This window comes from Colius striatus, chromosome 14 (genome assembly GCF_028858725.1).
Source record: "Colius striatus isolate bColStr4 chromosome 14, bColStr4.1.hap1, whole genome shotgun sequence".
Lineage (NCBI taxonomy): Eukaryota > Metazoa > Chordata > Aves > Coliiformes > Coliidae > Colius > Colius striatus.
Window position 1 is genome coordinate 16,066,868 of NC_084772.1, and position 18,678 is coordinate 16,085,545.

An 18,678-nucleotide genomic window follows, 5' to 3' on the forward strand; every position below is an offset into this window, starting at 1 on the left:
AATTGCCATGCAAGATAAGGTGGCCAGGGCCTCTGAAGAACATTGTATTATTTGTACTTACTTAGTGTACTGCAGTTCTCTGATGTAATTTTAGCTTTTCAAAAGTATATCAATAGGTACCTTTACAAAGCTGAGGTTGCACAGTTTCGCCTTCATTCCAAATTGCCATTTGCACTGGGTATCAGCATCATAGATCTGCCCTGGCAGTTTGTCAGGGTATTTATACTGTCCTGTTTGCTTAGGTTCATCAATCAGGCAGGCAGCTTGAGCTGTACTATAATGAGAATGTGTATTAATCGTGACTGTGATCTTCATATCAAAATATTTTAATCAGTAAAACACATAGTATGGTATACAGTACCTTTAACTAGCTTTAGAAGTATATACTGAAATGAGACTATCTGCTTGCAGGAACCAAGAGTTCTTGACATTGTGTGGTAGCCTGACCTGCAAAGTTTTAAGGAAGCAGGAATTTCCAGGCTTTGGGACTGTTGAAACAACAGTAAAGACTCATAAAATCCTTCTCACTTTATTCCTGTGCAACCAAGAGCAAGGTAATCTAGTCTTCTAGTCTGCTTCTTGGATTCCCAAAATCAGGAATCAACAGAATCAACAGGCACATAGTCTGATTTCAGCATTTGTTTTGTGTGGGCTGACAAAGAGAATGCTGTGCTTTGGGTGGGCTGTGCCCAGCTTAAGACCAAAGGTACCCGGTGTTCCTTTTTAGGTGCTTGAGAAGCCACATACACAGAAGCTTGCTCTATGCTTGATGTATTTCCCAAGTTTACATGTCTTGGATCACTTTGCATGTTGGAGGGCTTACTTAGTTTGCTCTTTGCTTGTGTACTCTAAGAATATGTTGCATCACTGCCACCTACACATTATTTGTCATCGTGTATAGCCTACCCATGTGTGGCAAACCAAATAAAAGGAATAGTTATAGTTTATAGTTAATTCTTAATAGTTATAGAACAGTAAAAACTTATACAGGAAAGGACTGCAGTTTGGATGACATTAAACACAGATCAAAACCAGTTTCTTTAAATCACTGAGTAATGCCAATGTGCTGCAGAAATAATTGTCATTTTTTTTCCCCAAAAACAGTATATGAAAAACGTAAAATGTCCTTACTCATGACATAAGCTAGTTCAAGAGAGAAACTGCAGTGAGAAAAGCCACTAATGTTAATTTACATTTTACTAATGACTTTGGTATCACTTTTGTGTCCACTTCCTATTAATTCTCTAATAAACCCATTTGCTGACAGGAATGCCTGGGAAAGAATGATAGGCCAGTCATTACTGCAGGATATTGATGGAGGGTGAAAATCATTCTTTTGAAATGTGGCAGGACAAAACACATATGCCATACCACCCATACGTTTCATGAGTCCAAGTGTGTGGGCTCAAATAGTCTGTTTTAAAAGAGGTGAATTTCACACTTAAGTAATTTTTATGTCTGTTCAAGAATTCAAGTCATTACTGAAGATCCATTCCCTGGCACCAACCCAGATTTACATCTACCTACCTGAGAAATTTGTTGAGATACTGCCTGCTGCATACAGACCAAGAAAACACTCCATTGTTTCCTGTGAGTGTGGGAGACATAATATTACCCTCAGCTTTTCTACAAGGGTTTCCTTCTCCATCATGAATCATACCAAAGCTGAAAAGAGAACCAGGCATAAGAGCGAAAATCAGGATTAATTGGAAGCAAAGCAAAATTTGAAGCAGAAGAAACACTTTGTGGGTAACAGCTCTATGCTTGAACTCCACAGGGAATGTAGAATTCATCCCTTTCATTCCAAAGGGATGAAAACATATGCACCATACAAATGACTATTAGTATCAAACAAGCAGCAATTAGTGGCATTCAAATTTCATTGTCATCATACACCTGTCTGATGAGAAAAAGAGAGTCAAATCAAGAGAGACCCATACTGGTGACACACAACAGCTCTGCAATGTGAGTTAATGACAAGACACTGGAATGTAGAATCAGAGCTGTAAACTGTACCAGAAGTGTTACAGTTTAACCATTTCTCTGTCCTGAAGGAGAAATGTTTTGTGGTGAGATAGATGGAAGTAATGGATCTTATGTTGTCACACTTGTACTTGCCTATAGATCTATCAGCTTAAAACATGGACATAGATTGAGCCTTTCTTTGCCTAGAGATAATGCCTGTAAACATGAACAGTGTGGAGATCAGAATCAAGGGAAATGTTAGTGTTACACAGCTATAAGAATATTACCTAACTATCCTCCTCATAGGAGGGAAAAACTACAAAGAATCATAGAATGGTAGGGGTTGGAAGGGACCTTTAGAGATCATCTAGTCCAACCCCCCTGCAGAAGCAGGTTCACCTAGATCAGGTTGCATAGGAACGTGTCCAGGCGGGTCTTGAAGACCTCCAAGGAAGGAGACTCCACAACCCCTCTGGGCAGCCTGTGCCAGGGCTCCCTCACCTCACAGTGAAATAGTTTTTTCTTATATCTAAATGGAACTTTTTGTTGCATTCAATCTGTAACAGAAGAAATGGGATTGAATGAATAGAATACAAGGTACAAATACAAAAATGTGATTATTTTTCTAATTTTGGCCACTAACTTGCTCTATTATTTCAGGTAAATCACTTTATTTTCCTCGTCTTTTGTTAGACATTGTTACTTAATTTGCTTCAATTAAACCTCTTTAGTGGGAAAACTGCTTCTTATTGGGTGCTTTGCTCAATCTGCAGCACCATGAGGCCCTGCTTGCTCTAGGGGAGGTGGTAAAATAATACAAAGAATAATAAGCAATAATAAAAAGCACATTTAAAATGATAAATTATGTGGAGCTTGTGGATACAATAAAGCTAATTTTCAGGGTTTTGTCCTTTCACTGTTATATTTTTACTCCCTGTACAGGACATCTGTGAATTTCTATGTGTTTTGAATAGAAATTTCATAATCTGTTACTTCAATATTGTCATATATTGGCAACTTTATGAATGTAATCTGTGCACATGCAGGGAATATCTAATTTACTGGACTCGATCCTCAACTGTCATAAATCATTGAAGGCTCATCAGTGTTACTGCATCCGTTGCCACCACCTGAGGCTCCAAACTTGCTAAAATATATAGCTCCTTCTATAAATGGACAAAAAAAGTCCCAAGTGAGGTAGTTTTTTAGAGTCTTTTCTAACATATTACCATTGCTCACATGCATTTCAGCCAAACAATCCACAGTTTATATACCCACTGACACAATGGGCTCTGCACTCCCAAAGGAACTCTTAAGCTTTCAGGTGAAAACACAAACTACTTAAACAAAACCATAAAAATGTATAACTGAAGCTACTCAGTGGATCATAAAGTGTGATCTATACAATATACAACATTCTCCTACTATGAAATCCTTTGGTTAATACAGTCAGAGTGGATCTCAGCACCTCCAAGGCTGTCAGAGGTTTTTTCTGTTTTCAGGATTCTCTGTATTACAGAGACCAAATTCTGTTGTCTGATACCCCATACTAAGTAGTCTCAGGAATATGAACAAATGATACTAAAGACATTTTTTATCTGGTGATATTAGGAGATAAAATGCATCTTATTAGACAGGAGCATGGAAGTATACCTAAGAAAAGCTTACTAATATGAGAGCCAAAGGCAGTGGTGAAAAACAACAAACCAACACATAAAATTTCCAAGCATAACCTCTCAAAGCAAATATGAAAATAAACAGGAAGGAAGGACATTAAGAGACTAAAGGGGATAATTCCTGACAATCAAGTTATGGGCCTGATCCTTTCCTAACACTGATTAAAGGGCATAATGTATTGAGGTCAGTGAAATTGCATTAATGTGATAGGAGCATCAATCAATATATATTTTACATAGTTGGTCCCATTGAAAGCATTGGCACAATTCCTGTGGGCTCCACTGGTAACTGGATTATTCTCTAATTCCTTGTTTCCCTTCAGATGTACAGAAACCTGTGAAAGGGTCACTCAAGTAGACATTAGGTCATAGCATTTACTATAGAGCATATTTGCACACTAAATAGTTCTGATTCAGTCACACAGAATTAGGGTTTGAATCACGCAGGGTTTGATTCATGCCCCGACCAAACAGCAGAATACAGTACCACCACTCTTCAGAGATGCACAGAATGTGCAGTAATGTTACCTAGCAGCAGAATACAATACCACCACTTTTCAGAGATGCACAGAATGTGCAGTAATGTTGCTGCACAAAATAGGGATCCTATGGCTACGTTTTATCTGACCCTTGATTTCAGGTTTGTACAACATAAACTATGAGAAACTATGCTTCCATACTGCCAGTGGTCAAGCAGAACCAGCTTGAGCTGTGTTAAAACTGCAAATCAAAAGCATGCAAAAACATTGTGAAAAAGTATATCAAAATTATCACCTTCAGCAGATTTAATTAAACAATTCAGAGGATAGTTGAAGCTCCATGGAAGACTATTGCCAATTTTGTACAAGGGACAGAAGGTTTTTGGGAAAATTAAAGTTTCACTAGCATAGAAATCAAATGGAAATACAATGCATATAGATACAAATAGGCAGAAACCACCACAAGGGTTGTTCTAGCCACACCACACATTAAATAGGTAACCAGAACAAAGAAGTACAGGTTGAACAGAATGAATGGCTCTCAGATCCTATGAAACCCCACATATTCTGGGAAATAGAACTCTAAAAGACTCTGAGAGATCACTTGTCTGTGTTGTAAGCTGCACTGTCCTTTCTCTTTTTGGAGAAATCTCATTGATACTAGAAGCAATTTCTTTACCAGAACGTGGTAGCAGTGTGGAAAGCTTGTAGATAATTATTGTCATTTTTAACTGCTTGTTCTGCTATCTGGAATTTAAAAAAATGTCAAAAGATAAAAAATAAAAAGAAAGCACCTTGATTCACCATTTTACGCTAAAGGACACATCTGTGAGTGAAGAGTCTTGACTGTGGCCTAAAACTGCCTATAGCTTCTCATCAAATTCAACACAGTTATGAAGCACCTGTATCAGAATAAGGTCCCTCTGCCCATGGCAGCAAAAATCAAAATCCCACAGCATTTATTTGCACGATTGTTGAAGGGATGAAATGTAATAAGGGCAATGCATTAACTGGATGTTCTCTATATTTGTATCATATAGCTCTGACTCATATTTAGCTAATTTATATTAACTGTTGCTGTGTTTCCATTCACTTACATATTTTTTACAGAAGGAGGATGTAAGACTCACGAAACTTACTTGTGTCCAGATTCATGAGCAATTGTAAAAGCCAGTCCAAGGCCTGTATCTTCATTAATGGTGCAACTACGATATTTGCTGCACATGCCACTGATAGGTGCGAATCCTGAAAGAAGGAAACAGCAGAAGAGCTTGTTTCTTTACAGAATTCCAAATACATATATCACACACAGCAACTCAGCCTATCATGGTGATGGAAGACGGTTGTCTACTTCTTAAGGTTTATCATGGAGGAATTACAGTAGACTTTTATTTGACAATAAAGAGACTCCTGTATAAGAAGTATAAACCAAACCTAACCACTCAATACCCACTCAAAAAGGGCAAGTAGTCACAAAAAGAAAAAAGAATCATTAACAATTCAGAGGGGCTCAGAAATAATTCTCAAAAGACACCCCAAACCTGTTCTTTCCTCTTCAAGAAGGCCAACACTCTGCAAAAACAGACTTCCTTATTTTAAAACATTTCAGTGGTTATGAATCAAGTTGCTGCTATGGACACCCACTAGTTTATCGGAATGCGTTTTCATATCATACCTAAAGTATCACAGGGCTCGTTTTTCCAAGAGCAGATATCAAAACCCGTAAGCAAGATGGCGTGGTCGTGGCGCTTTCCGTTCTTCCCAACCAGCTCGGACTGCCATTGACAGAAGCTGTTCAGTGACTGGTCTGCATGGTGGTTAATCAGCAGTCCACCCTGGAGGTAATTTATAGACACAAAAATAAGGAGCTTTTTTCTGTCAGTGGTTGGAATTAAGAGAACACAAATATAACTGATTCTCAAGAAAGCTGAACACTGAACCATTTTCTATCTTGTGATTAAAACGTTCGGAGATTTCTGTGGAGGAAAAGTATTATCCAAGTACACCAACCCATTGCAAATTTCTTTTAATCAGAAGAGATTTTGTCTTCTTTTGTCTCAGCACCGTTGCCAAAACAATTGGCTCCACTCCCACCTTTCGTTACATGCTGTCTTCAGTTTGGGACTTTTGACTCCTTCCTCCTTCTGATCACCACATCCTGGGCAGCCTAATTAAAAATCTTTGTATTTATTTAAGTACTACTTACATAGATTTTTCATTCCAGACATTTCTCTTAAAAAAAATGATGAAAATTGTTAAGTTACTGAAAGCACTTCAATGCAGAAGGTGTGATTTTAGAAGTTTCTGTGATTTTAATCTTATTCTCATGCTTTATGTCCTCAGAAACCGCTAATTAAAGTTCACTTATAGAACATGGGAACAGCTAACGCTCCCCATGAACAGGGGAATTAGACACAATTCTGACACAACTTACAGGCTCTTGTTCCAAAAGAAGAAGGCTCACAACAATAATGTTTATATCACTTCCAATTGTTCCATCTTTAAACAGACTGGAGACCTGCAACAATTATTGAAAAGGAAATACAATTTAGATGTATATTTTTAATAGACTAAACATATGTATTGAGTTATTGCATTGAGCTTCAATTTTCAGTACAAACTGCTGGAGTTATACACCTTATAGGATTAACCCAAAAGAATCCACATGAATTATGCCTCAAACCACTACACTTATCAAAAAACTTTAAAACCTTCTATTGATTTCCATGGGCTTTGTTCTGTTCTTGGTCTCCTGGACTAAGGGTAATCAAGCTCAAGGTTCAAGTTTTGTGGTACAAAACTAAAGAGCAAAGACACAAGGGAAAAGTGTATTTCTAGTTAAATTCTATTCTTTTTTCTCAAAATAAATTTGTGCTTTCTCAAATTTTTGTTTCAAGAAGACATCAGATAAAACAGACGAAGCCTCATGATATTAAATGAAATGAAACTTTCCATTCCAGTGTATCTAACTCGTTCATACTACACAAGTATTTTAAAATGTATCTTTTAAAATATTATCTAGACTTAAATTTTTCTTTATTCTGCTGTTGCCAGAGCTGTAATAATCTGGGGATGTGTTTTTAAAGACCTTTTTGATGTAAGTAATACCTTAGATGCAGCTTGAAGAAAGGCTTACATAAGTTGCCTCTGCTCTTTTTGGTATCACTGTTTGTCTAATGAAAGATCCTACTCTGACATAACAATATTCCACAGAGATAACATACACCATGTCTTACCATGTTCATAACTGTTAAGATGTAGGTGGTTACATTTTCCTTGCCATGTTTCTCCAACATTTTTTTATCTGCCACAACAAGGGTTTCAACATTTAGACTTCCATTTTTCTGAATCTTAGCAGATGATCTTTTGAACCTTGCAGAAGTCCCATATTCATCTGAGCGAATGTATGTCTCCTCTGTGGGTGGCTTAGGTGCATCTAAAATGAAGTAAAACTCAGTTTTGGAAAAGGTTCAGATCACCCATGAACAGTTTCCTCAGAAAATGAAGCATCACAGGTTTAGAGACTTAGATTACTTTTACAGCATGTGATTAGTTAGTACATATGGCTATGTTCTTCTATGTTTATTAAAAAAGACTTGATTTGTTCCCGAGGGAAGGGTGGCTACAGGGAGAGAAGGAAAGAGGAGAACCACATTCATAAGCAGTTTACAATAAGGAATTAACCTAATAAAATGGTAGCATCTGTGGCAAAAACACACTCACAGAATTTTTAACAGAATATCTACATTTTTGCTGTCCTTTTGATAACTTCCTGAGGTGTTTGGCATGTGCTACTTACATAGCAGTTGGTAAAAAAGTCCTTTCCACAACAGATGTCCACCGTCAGTACAGAAAGCAGACATACACCACAAGTAAGATTCCTGCCAGCTTGCTATTGTGATTGACATTAGCCTTCTATGTGAATTTGTCACCGAGATTATTCCTGCTGGGAACATATTTATTTAGTATAGGGAAATGTCAGGCAACAGCAAGGACGGCTTGACAAGATGATCTGTGCACCCAGCCCACACACCCAATGCCAGGTGGGTGCACTTTTTCCCTCTGTGCTTGTGTAGGGTGGTTGATGGCACGGTCAGAGAATGGTCTCTACTCCAAGACAGCAAACGGGAGAAGAAATCTACGGCCTACATCTCATAATGCTCCTGTTATTGATAGTTTTTTGCATCAATCTACACTGCCTTTGCTTCAAGAATTAACATAACTTTCACATACTATTTGGATAACAAGGGGATTATTATTTTTTTGACACAGGACGCAACACGACACAAGTGAGGGAGCCTCAGGTAATTAAAATGTTCTGCCTGTGCCTCATCAGAGAGTTACTCCAACAAAGATAAAACAGCTGCCACTTCCTCCCATGCCAAACTGGGAAATCAAGAATACTATGACATGCACAACAGAGGTCTGCTTTCAAGAACTAAGTCACTCTGGACTATATTTAACATTGCAAGTGACTGTGATAATAAGATTTTTTAACGTATCACTCATTAGAAACAATTGTCCCTTACAACCTCGAAGAACTTTTCTGGAAGTACACTAAGACGTGCCTCACCAAGGAATGAAGCATCCAGTTCAAGGCCCTTCAGTTTCCACATACTATTTTGAAGGTAATATAACTTCAGGTCATTTAACTCATAAATCCATGAGCAATGGAGTTTTGCTCTTGAATTAACTTCACTGCTTCTAATAAAACCAAAGCAGCAGTTATGTTTCAAGCATGATTTTCTAACTACAGTCAACTTAATTTTCATAATCTAAAAACATTTAGATTGTGAAGAAGTGTTTGAAAGATGACTAACTGGCTTCTCTACCTCTTACAAATTGCCAGCAAATGAAATTTTAAAAGATGGTGAGTGAGACGAGCTACTTTTATGCATTGGAAGTGGCAGTGTGCTTTATCCTTTACTGTTCTGCAAGTTTGGATTCATTCTTAGGTCAGGATAAATTAACCTTGACTAGGCAGTGTTAATAGCAGAGGATTGCCTTCTGTAAGGCTGCATTTGCAATGCCTTTGTTCATTCAAGCTGAAATTTCCTATTCCAGGTGGCCAGACTGGATTTTCCTGGAAACTTCAAACTGATCTCAGATCTGTGTCTCCAGATCTCAGAACAAGAACAGGAACAAAAGGTAAAAATTAAAAAAAAAAAGAAAGGAAAGAAGTCCCAAATATTCATATAAAGAGTGTTGCCTTTACTGGAGTGATATGTTTTCTTCTACATCCTGTATTTACCCCTTCTTAATTCACCAATCACATGTGATTTTATTAGTAGGAATGTCTTCATTCAGTGAACAAGATCAAACTGTTCTACAGATTCACCAAGGCTGGGTAAGGAATTAGGTTATTTTTCACAACTACTCCTTCCTTTCTCTCTGAAGGTGACAGTTCAGTGCTCCATGAAGTGAAAGACCACAGGACATCAAAAGAAAGAATTTCATGGTTAAAATAATTAAACGCAAACTTGCTTAATCATATCCTAATAGTGTACTTAGTTCCTGGGCAATGATAGGTGAATCGGTTATACTAAAATCATCACAGTCAGATGCTAATTGCATGTTCTTCATTTAACATTAACCCAGCTGGAACATGCAGCTAAGAACTCCTAGATGTAACTGAAATTATCAAATATATAGATAGTCATCTACAATTACAAGAGCCTAAATTATGATAAGCATTTTAAAGAAAAACTCAGTTTATCGATTTGGTACCGAGAAGCAATGGTTATTTTTGACCTCTCCTGTGTCTATGAGTCCCATTTATAAGACAGGAATAATGATCATATCTTCTCACATCCCAGGAGGGTATGAAAATACAGTGTTCAAACAAAATGCATTCATCCATTATAGGGCTAAGTACCATAAAAGCTCAAGAGGACATGAATCATTCTGAATTTGGACAAGCATTCACGGGTGGTACAGTAAATAAGATACAAGATTACAGTGGACAATGCAAATAAAATAAAACAAGACACTGCAGAGCAATGAGCTAACTTGGCACCACTATCCTCTGCTCTAAAGCAGGCAGCAGGGAAACCAGATGGGAGGGAAGGGGAGTATGCAATGAGGTACTTTTGAACTGCATCAGAATGCAAAAGTTTACAAGTTGAATCATGGGCTTGTGCATCTGGCATTTGAAGTCTGGCTTTCAAACCTAGGTAGAAGGGTTTTTGAAGAAGCAGACAATTTTTAATAAGCAATTTTTGGGTCTCAGGCCTCAGTCTCGGACAGCCACCCTTCCCACTGTTTTGTTTCTCATTCCTTCCCTTCTCTGTATTCTCTTTCTTCCTTACATGCCTTTTGGAAAAGGAACCTGTTCAGTTTCTCAGAACTGAAGTAGGAAGTTGCAAGAATGTAACTGGATTCAGACAATGTTTTCAATACTGTGTACATTCCTGGTGACCCTTATTAAGAGACTCTGCTCAGAAGCAGATTAGCTTTCAAAAAGAATCAACTGAATGCTGTAAATACAGATATAGAGTCCAAGGGGGCTCTAAAATGTTCTGCTATTTCAGCTCCTTAATGAAGAACTCAGACAGACCTTGGCAGGATAATATATTCCAATATACTTCTCTAAGAGGTGGTTCCAAAAACTTGTTTAAAAAATTTACATGGGAGGGTTTAAGATCTCAGTTGCTGAAAACTTTGTTATCAAATGGTGAGTTCTGAAAGACTGATTCTCTATCCTCTCAAACATTAATGATTTGGAAGACTTCTCCATCTCTCATCCTAATTAGTTATATATCCCCAAACTAAGAGAGAGTAGATCAGACACTTGGCATCCATCACTGTGCAGAATTCCTTACTGAAATCTATGTCAATGTCAAAAAAATCAGGCATGGGACCTTTTAATCTAGGTAGAGAATACAAAAATTAGACAGTTTCAGATGGCTTAATAAAACAGATTATGACATCAATGTAAAGGAATAATCAAGTTTCTGTTATCTAGTTTCACTCTAGAAATGTATGATTTAAAATGATTATGACTTCATCAAAAAAGTGACTGTGGATCACACCTCAGAATCACCACAGAGTCTGAAAGAGCCACTATCTCAAACAAGGACAGAAAGTTTCCTTACATACATTTCTTGCGACGTCCACAAAAATGTTGCTTTTGAAACCTTCCATGGTGGTAACCGTTCGCTTGAGCATGATACTTGTGGGAAGTGTGAATTCTGTGATGGCCAAAAGAAAAGTATTTGGGACTGGACTGTACTGTGTACCGGTGCACCTTCTCTTCTGCAGTTCGTTTGTATAATACATGAGGATGGTGTCCAGTAGGTGAGGTGTAGTTGTGCTCCTGTGCTAGCTGCTGAGGTAATGGAGATATAAGGAACTCGATCTTCCGTGTCCTTATCAAACCTGACTAAAAAAAGAAACAGCACCACAAATTAGAGAAAATACTGTCAAGGTTCACAGCTGGAACATGCTTGTTCTTAAAGTGATCTCCCTTCAAAGCTCTTGAAGTGTTCTCCCTTCAAAGCCTAAAGTGATTGAAATGAGCTCCTCTAAATAACATTTAGCCAAGATATAATCTAGATAGTCTTCCTAATTAAAGTCTGTAATGTTTCACTGCAGAGTTGACCAGGTTTTATATTTGGTAACACACAAAACAAGAATGTTGTGGGACTGGCAGCATAGCACCTGCACACAGTACCATGAATAACTTCCTATGCAACATTAGTCTATTCCTCACAGCATGGATCTGTTTGTATGTGTGTTTGTGTACACAATATACAATGTCACACAAAAAGAAAACGCTTTTGGAAAATACAGCTTCTAATGAATGCATACATTAATAAAAACATTTGAATTAGGATTCAGGGTTTTTTTTCAGAACAAGCCTGTACCAGGCAGCAATCCCAGACTTACGGTTATTCTAAGTAGAAACATAAGCACATTATAGTACAGCATCACAAAGTGGAAGCATCTGAGCATTTTAGTATTATCACTCAGTAATCAGCTCCCAGCAATTTTATCATCATAAACACAGTTTAAAATTTATGCCCTTCTACAAGAGAAAACTGCTCAGTGAAAGAAAGTATGTGATTGTTTTCCTTCTTGGATCCCTGAAACACAGAAGTAAGTATGGGAAAACTACACTGTACTTTTCACATAGTATCTGTGCATAAAACTGCACATGTGATGAAGTGTTTCCAGGATCAGGGCCAGGGAAATGTGGGTGGCACTGAGGAAGTATTTCCATGCAGCTCATTAATCAGTTATGATTTTATTTCTGAGTTTTGTAAAACATGTTGTAATAAACACTCCTTTTACCAAGTCAAAAACCAAAAAGAAGTTTCATCAGGTAATTCTATTACATTATATACGTAATACTAGATACAGACTTTTGGTTTGGACCAGTGAGGCTCTACCATGCGCCAACACCCTCCTGCCAAAACTGACATCCCACGAGGACTACATATCTCTTATGCTTCAGAAAAATATGTACAAACACATGTCAATTGCAAACCATCCTTCCCGACAGCTTAAGTCCTCCCAGATCATGATTTCACCTCCTTCCTCAAAACCTCATCTTTGAAAATGCACATGTTAGACGTGTATCACCTATTCCCTTCTGAAATGGATGCTTTTCCTTCAGGCTAACTTCCTAGGACCAAGAATGCCAAGGGTATCAGAAGGAGAGCAGTTTGCAAGCTTATTGCAAGCACTGTATTTATGAAGGATTTGTGGAATTTTATGCACTTTCAGAACTGTTTCCCAAGAGGAAAACTCAACAGAAAATGAAAAGCAAGTGAAAACAGAAAGTTCCATGTGGAATCTTCACAGTTTTAACTGTTTACTAAGCTAATGCTAACACTGACTTTTAAGTGTATCTCAGCTGAAAACCTTTACCAGAGACAGACAGGTCCTCAAGACTCTGTAGGCATACACTATGCCCTTTTCATGGAAATTCACTTCTGTCTCTCCAAATCAAAGGTAGCTTTGCAGTATGTCCAAATACAAGCAACTTTCACAAAGGCCAAAGTATAGGGCTCATAAAATCATGCTGTTATCTTGACTGACAGAAGAAGAGATTCCATCTTATAAAATGGGAAGGCCTAACTGCCTCCTGAAAAACAATACAAAACCAAACACATATCATTTTCTGATTAATAATTTTCCCTCTTTCCCTTCTTCAACATGAATTCATAATTGTGTACCTCAGCCTATATCTACTTAACATTCTAAATGAAGGTTAAAATTGCCTTTGCCAATAAGAGACAGGCTTTAAATAATTGACAAGAATTTAACTTGCCTGCTCACTGCAATAAGTTGGCATATTTCAAATGTCAGATCACATTTGGTCATGATGAAGTACTTTCCTATAGGGGAGAACACTAATATTTTAATCCTTATGATGTGTGTCATCGTACAATTTAGAAGTAGTTCTGAGAGGCAATCTTTATCTACTAGGGTGCACTGATAATTGGGCACTGCTAAATGATTTTTTTGTTTTAATCTGGAAAACAGAAATGTAGCAAATCTGGTTTTTATTTCCCCATTTTAAAGATTTCCACATCTGAAATTATTCCTGTAGGATTCATTTTGTAAATGATTTAAACCATATGGAACAAAGGGTTTTCTACATTTTCCTGTAAGAAACTATCTCTGATGTACACCAAGCCTCAGCCTCAAATGTAATTTCTATATTTAACATTATAAGGGTGCATTGAGAATTCTGGGAGGGGACAAAAAAGCTAACTGAATTCTGGGCCCTGCATTGCATGTATATTTGAACAGGCTACAGCTGACTGAGTGCCTTACAGATGTATTCACTTTTTATCTAGCAGAAATGATCCTAAATCTCCAATAAGACTTTGTTCCTTTGGGTTTTACATCAGACACATCCTCTAAATTGAAAAAAATGTTGTGTGAATGACAGATACCTTCTTTTTGATAACAACTAGTTTTGTGAAGCTGTCAAGAAGAAAGGAGAAGTACCACAGAGCAGTCTGGACACTCATTCAATCACAGACCATTTTCCATTTCTTCCAGGTACGGAACAGTTTCAAGGGTTCATATTAAAATAAGCTCCTTGGTAATCCCAAAGTCATGCTGAGAATGCTGACATATCTTCTGACAGAGACACAATCCTCTGGATCACTGCAAAGGGGGCAGTTGGGCAATAGCTGCCAGATACTTTTCTTGCAGATTCTTGAATATTAGCCTTAGGTAAAGCAAAGCAGCCTATGGCTATGGTCATGTTTGTTGGAAAATATGCCAGCTGGAAAAGCCAGAGCACAGAGGCAGAATATCAGCCCAGAATCACCTTTTCTAGCTTTACAGTGGCAAGGAATTCCAGTTTCTTGAAGGACAGATTTTGGTTACTCTGTACTCCTGAGCACAATAAGTGTCAAACAAAACAGAGTTCTTGGAAAAATTTTTTCTACAAATACATGAAACATCTCCCTAATTGTAAGTTAGATGCAATATGTTTATCCAGCTCAAATACTTCAGTAGATTAACAAATACTGTCAAAACTGTCACAGAAATTTATGCATTAGGTTTCCTTTTGCCAGCATAGCTTTAAGTGATTTCACTTGAATCAGAACTCAATGATATTTTTCCATCAACTTTGATGGGTTTGGGACCCAACACGGAGAGGGTCAAATAGGTCAAAACTCCATTTTTCAGATTCTCTGCAATTATAACACCATGAGAAGAAACAGGATGACAAAATCTAACATTCTTACCAAGTCTAGACAACACAGCATGAAAAAGACCAGGGACTCTTCTCTATTCCCTCTCTCTCCCACTGTGGCTATCACTAATAATAGCAGTAATTGTGAGAATATAGTGGGAAGGAAAACCCAAGAGATTGTTCAGTTGGATTTTGCTATTCTCTTGTTCTTCCCTCACAACATGTATTTGCTGTTCTTCTGTGAGGGATATTCCATGCCATTGGAAAGTAAATGGAGAGACCTCTGCTGATCTGTATCGTTAGCAAATGATTCTGAATCAGTAAATGAGAGGAACTTGCAGTTTGTTTGCAGAAAAGTTGAGAAGAGATGAGAAAGCAACATTCCTCCCACTTGTTATTTGTTATGAAATGTTTGCTTAGCTCTGGGCTAAAGGAATTTTCAGATGCACGTGAAATTCCCCAATATCAGGGTGTTATCACCACGGTAAGGCACTTGTTCTGTCTTCTTGGTGTGTTTCAAAAGGAGGGAGAATCTCAAAATGAAATTTAGACAAGAGAAATGGTAATAAAAAATATCTATTTAAAGGAGGTTTTTTAATTGAATTTTGATTATAAACTGAAAAATAAGGAGAATTTCCTAAACCACTGAAGGTTCATCTTAGCTATAAAAACCGGTAAATCTACTGATTTTAGACCCACATGGAACAGTCTGGAGAATCATACACTTACATATCTGTTTCTAACAGGTCTCAGTGGCCTCTTACTGGAACAGCACAAAGTCTGCTCCCATTTGTCTCCCTCTGTGTTCTTAGACTCTGAGTGAAGCTTTTGGCAGCTTACCAGCCTGTAAACCTAATTCATTTTGAGGTTTCAGCATCATTAAACAACAGACCTTCCATAAAAGCACAGCAGTGACAGTGAGTGAAGGATTTTCAGAACTTACTTTTCTTGCCTATAATTTAACAAAGCTAAGTTGTGAGACAGTAGATGAACACTTGCTCTAAACTAGAAGAGACTCATGGTTGTGAGTTCTATGCATATAAGGCATTTTCATGACACACTAATTAAATTAAAGGCAACAGCTTGGCCATATGCATATTAAGGTTACAGGAGTTTCATAAAATAGATGCAAATTATGAGGTAAGAGGCATAATGAAATGAAACTGAGAATTAAAACATAAGTGAACTGCAATGTCTCTGCTAAACATGACACCTTAATACTGATACAAAATTAAATTACAGTTTATACAAAGACAGGAGTATCTCAACTAAATAAAGTGCTAAAAAGTTTGCATATACTGTCTAAGGAATAGTAGTCATATCCAGAATTGTTTATTCGGTGTTACAAGCACACACTTTAAATTAGGTGTTAAAAAATACTGTCTTAACTGAGAGCAGCTAAAACAGTGGCCAAATAAATCAATAAAGTCTCTATCCTTAGAAGGGTGTGCATGTACTCAAGATGAAACATCTCTCTAAAGGAAGAGTTAAATGTCATTTCACACCCATTAAAATAGTTCCAAATATTCATGCAAAGTTTTAAAAGACTTGTCAAAAGGCCAGCTGAAATTGTCATAAACCTTTCCACAGACCAGTGGACATTGATCCAAGACTTCTGTTGTGTTATTTCCCAACTGTCCAGCTCCTAAAAAACAAATCATTGATTCAAACACATCTTAACAAGAGTTACAGCACGTAAAGTACAGAGACATAAAGTGCAGGTTTTAGTTCTACTTAAAGCAAATAAAAATATAAATTAAGAACTTCCTTGAAATATAAAGGATAAGGAGAACAGATGACCTAAGAAGTATGGTTGCTGGTGTTGTAAATTTATCTGAGGTCAAAGGTGTCTAAACATCTAGTATTCACCATCACAATATTGTTGGGACCACTTCATGTCACAGCATATTTTACTTTTTTCTCATTCACTTTGCAATGAAAACCCATGAAATGGCCTTAACTACAGTTAATCAAAGGTGAACTCTTATTTTCTGCCCTGATGCTCTGCTAAGTCTCTGGCATTACAAAGGAAATACAAAAGACCTATCCCTGCCACCAAAGAGGTCCCTTGCTGGAGAGCCTCCCCTAGCTCAGATGTCCCACCTGACAGGCCAGCTGGTATGTCTGCCAGGCTGTTTCCCGCACTGAAGTAATGAGCATCTTAGAAGCCAAAAGGGAGTACAACAGAGATCCAGAGAACATGAAGTTATTCACATAATTTACAGCTACCTGACAACAGCCAGAAGTTGCCTTTGAGCACAGACTGGCCTCTAGAATTGGCAATTTTCAAATACTTACATACATGTTCTAAAAGAATGGAGAAGTCTCCCCTTAACTCCTGCACCTCTGCTCAGATTCCACCATAGACTTGTGGGAAGATGATGCCCTTCCCTGAGGTTTTACAAACAGATAACGGTAGTCCCTTCACAAAGTATAGAAATGATCTTCATGTCTGCAATCAGCCCTCCATTCATTCTGCACATGCTCCAAGGCAGCTGGAGGCAAGCCAGCTCAAACCAGAAGTATACATAGCTGCTAAGACACTGGGTTATTAGCTCAAGCACAGCATATGTGTCTACATGGTATTTTGTAACACCTAGTTCATGGCCAGCAGCTTTGAGAACAGCAACAGTGATTTCAGATCCATTTCAAATGAATACTCAAAGAAATCCATATGGAGATGCCAGTCCACAGAGTATATACCAGCAGCTTAATACAAAATCCTGTCAAGACAGCAGGAAAAGTGCCAGCTATTTAGAATGGGGTTTGGTCAAGCCTTGAAAATTGGTTAAAGACAGTTTTCTCACACATGCCAAGGAACCCCAGGAAGAACAAAATCCTGTCAAGTTTATCAACATTTATCTATGGGTTCCTCTTTCCTCCAAAGCAAAGATATTCAACCAATAACTAGCAGAAGGCTGTTAAAAGCAATCCTGCATCATGTAAGCAGTATAAATAAATTATTGTTTCTTTAGAGTATGTGTAATGAAGCAGGCTCACCTCTTGGGGTGGGTTAAGTTGGTAGTCTGAAAAATATGCAAGACTATAACCTTAGTACAGTCATAAGCAAAACTACTTCCAAGAATTATAGCCAGCAGTAGAGTGCAGCCTGACCTGGAACTGTAGATACCTGATATCACTAGTTGACTCTTTGAGAGATGGGTTATTGAGCACCTCTCAGGTTGGGGTCAAAATGTCAATGCTCTGGAAAATATAATCAAAATGAGCAAATTAAGATGTGAAATTAGGTAGGAAAAATGACAAGCAACATATCTGACAAAGCAGCAAGAGGGAGCTGAACTGCAGAAAGCGTTGCTGAGGTGAAAGATATCTTTACCCTCGGGAAGCATCATGAGCAAACAGCCAAACCAATGGCAGTAAATCACGGCAATTAAAGAAGTTCATTCCCTTTCTGCTACAACGCACAGCCCCATTTTCTGGGTGGTAACTGCAAAGGGGACAGCAGCAGCTAACACAGCTGAGGTGCATTTTGCCTCAGTGCTGTTTCTATCCTTACCAGAGCACCTCACACAGATGCAACCATGTAACAGAAGCACTGGGTAAATTAAACAAGCTCCCAAGACACCATGACAGGGACACAATCCATGACTCGCCAACAAAGAGTGAAAACTCTGGTCCCTAAATCCATACACAGGTTGTCAAATAAATGACTGATTTTTTACGAATGTTGAGCACCCAGGAACCCTCTTTGAGCTGCACATTGTCTCTGCAAACATTTCCAGAGTGTGTTTATGCCAATTTGGGAAAGAAAATGTTCTGGGAAACTTGTGAGAATGGACTCTCATGAGGTTTCCAATAATACACATGTAGTATTGAAGTCAGAAATCCCACGAGTCCAACTCAGAGCATGTTCATTTTTTATCCTATCCCAAAGCAG

General features: G+C 37.9%; 1 protein-coding gene across 1 annotated transcript in view; it reads right to left on the reverse strand.

The window, feature by feature from the left end:
* Positions 1–18,678, reverse strand: part of ADAMTS18 (ADAM metallopeptidase with thrombospondin type 1 motif 18) — a 72,307-nt gene that overhangs the window by 34,000 nt on the left and 19,629 nt on the right. The window contains exons 4-10 of the mRNA XM_010202067.2: positions 11,219–11,501; positions 7,357–7,556; positions 6,555–6,638; positions 5,796–5,955; positions 5,260–5,365; positions 1,528–1,665; positions 121–274 (exon numbers count right to left, since the gene is read on the reverse strand). Coding sequence (XP_010200369.2) covers positions 121–274; positions 1,528–1,665; positions 5,260–5,365; positions 5,796–5,955; positions 6,555–6,638; positions 7,357–7,556; positions 11,219–11,501 — 1,125 coding nt within the window. The remainder of the gene's footprint in view (positions 1–120; positions 275–1,527; positions 1,666–5,259; positions 5,366–5,795; positions 5,956–6,554; positions 6,639–7,356; positions 7,557–11,218; positions 11,502–18,678) is intronic.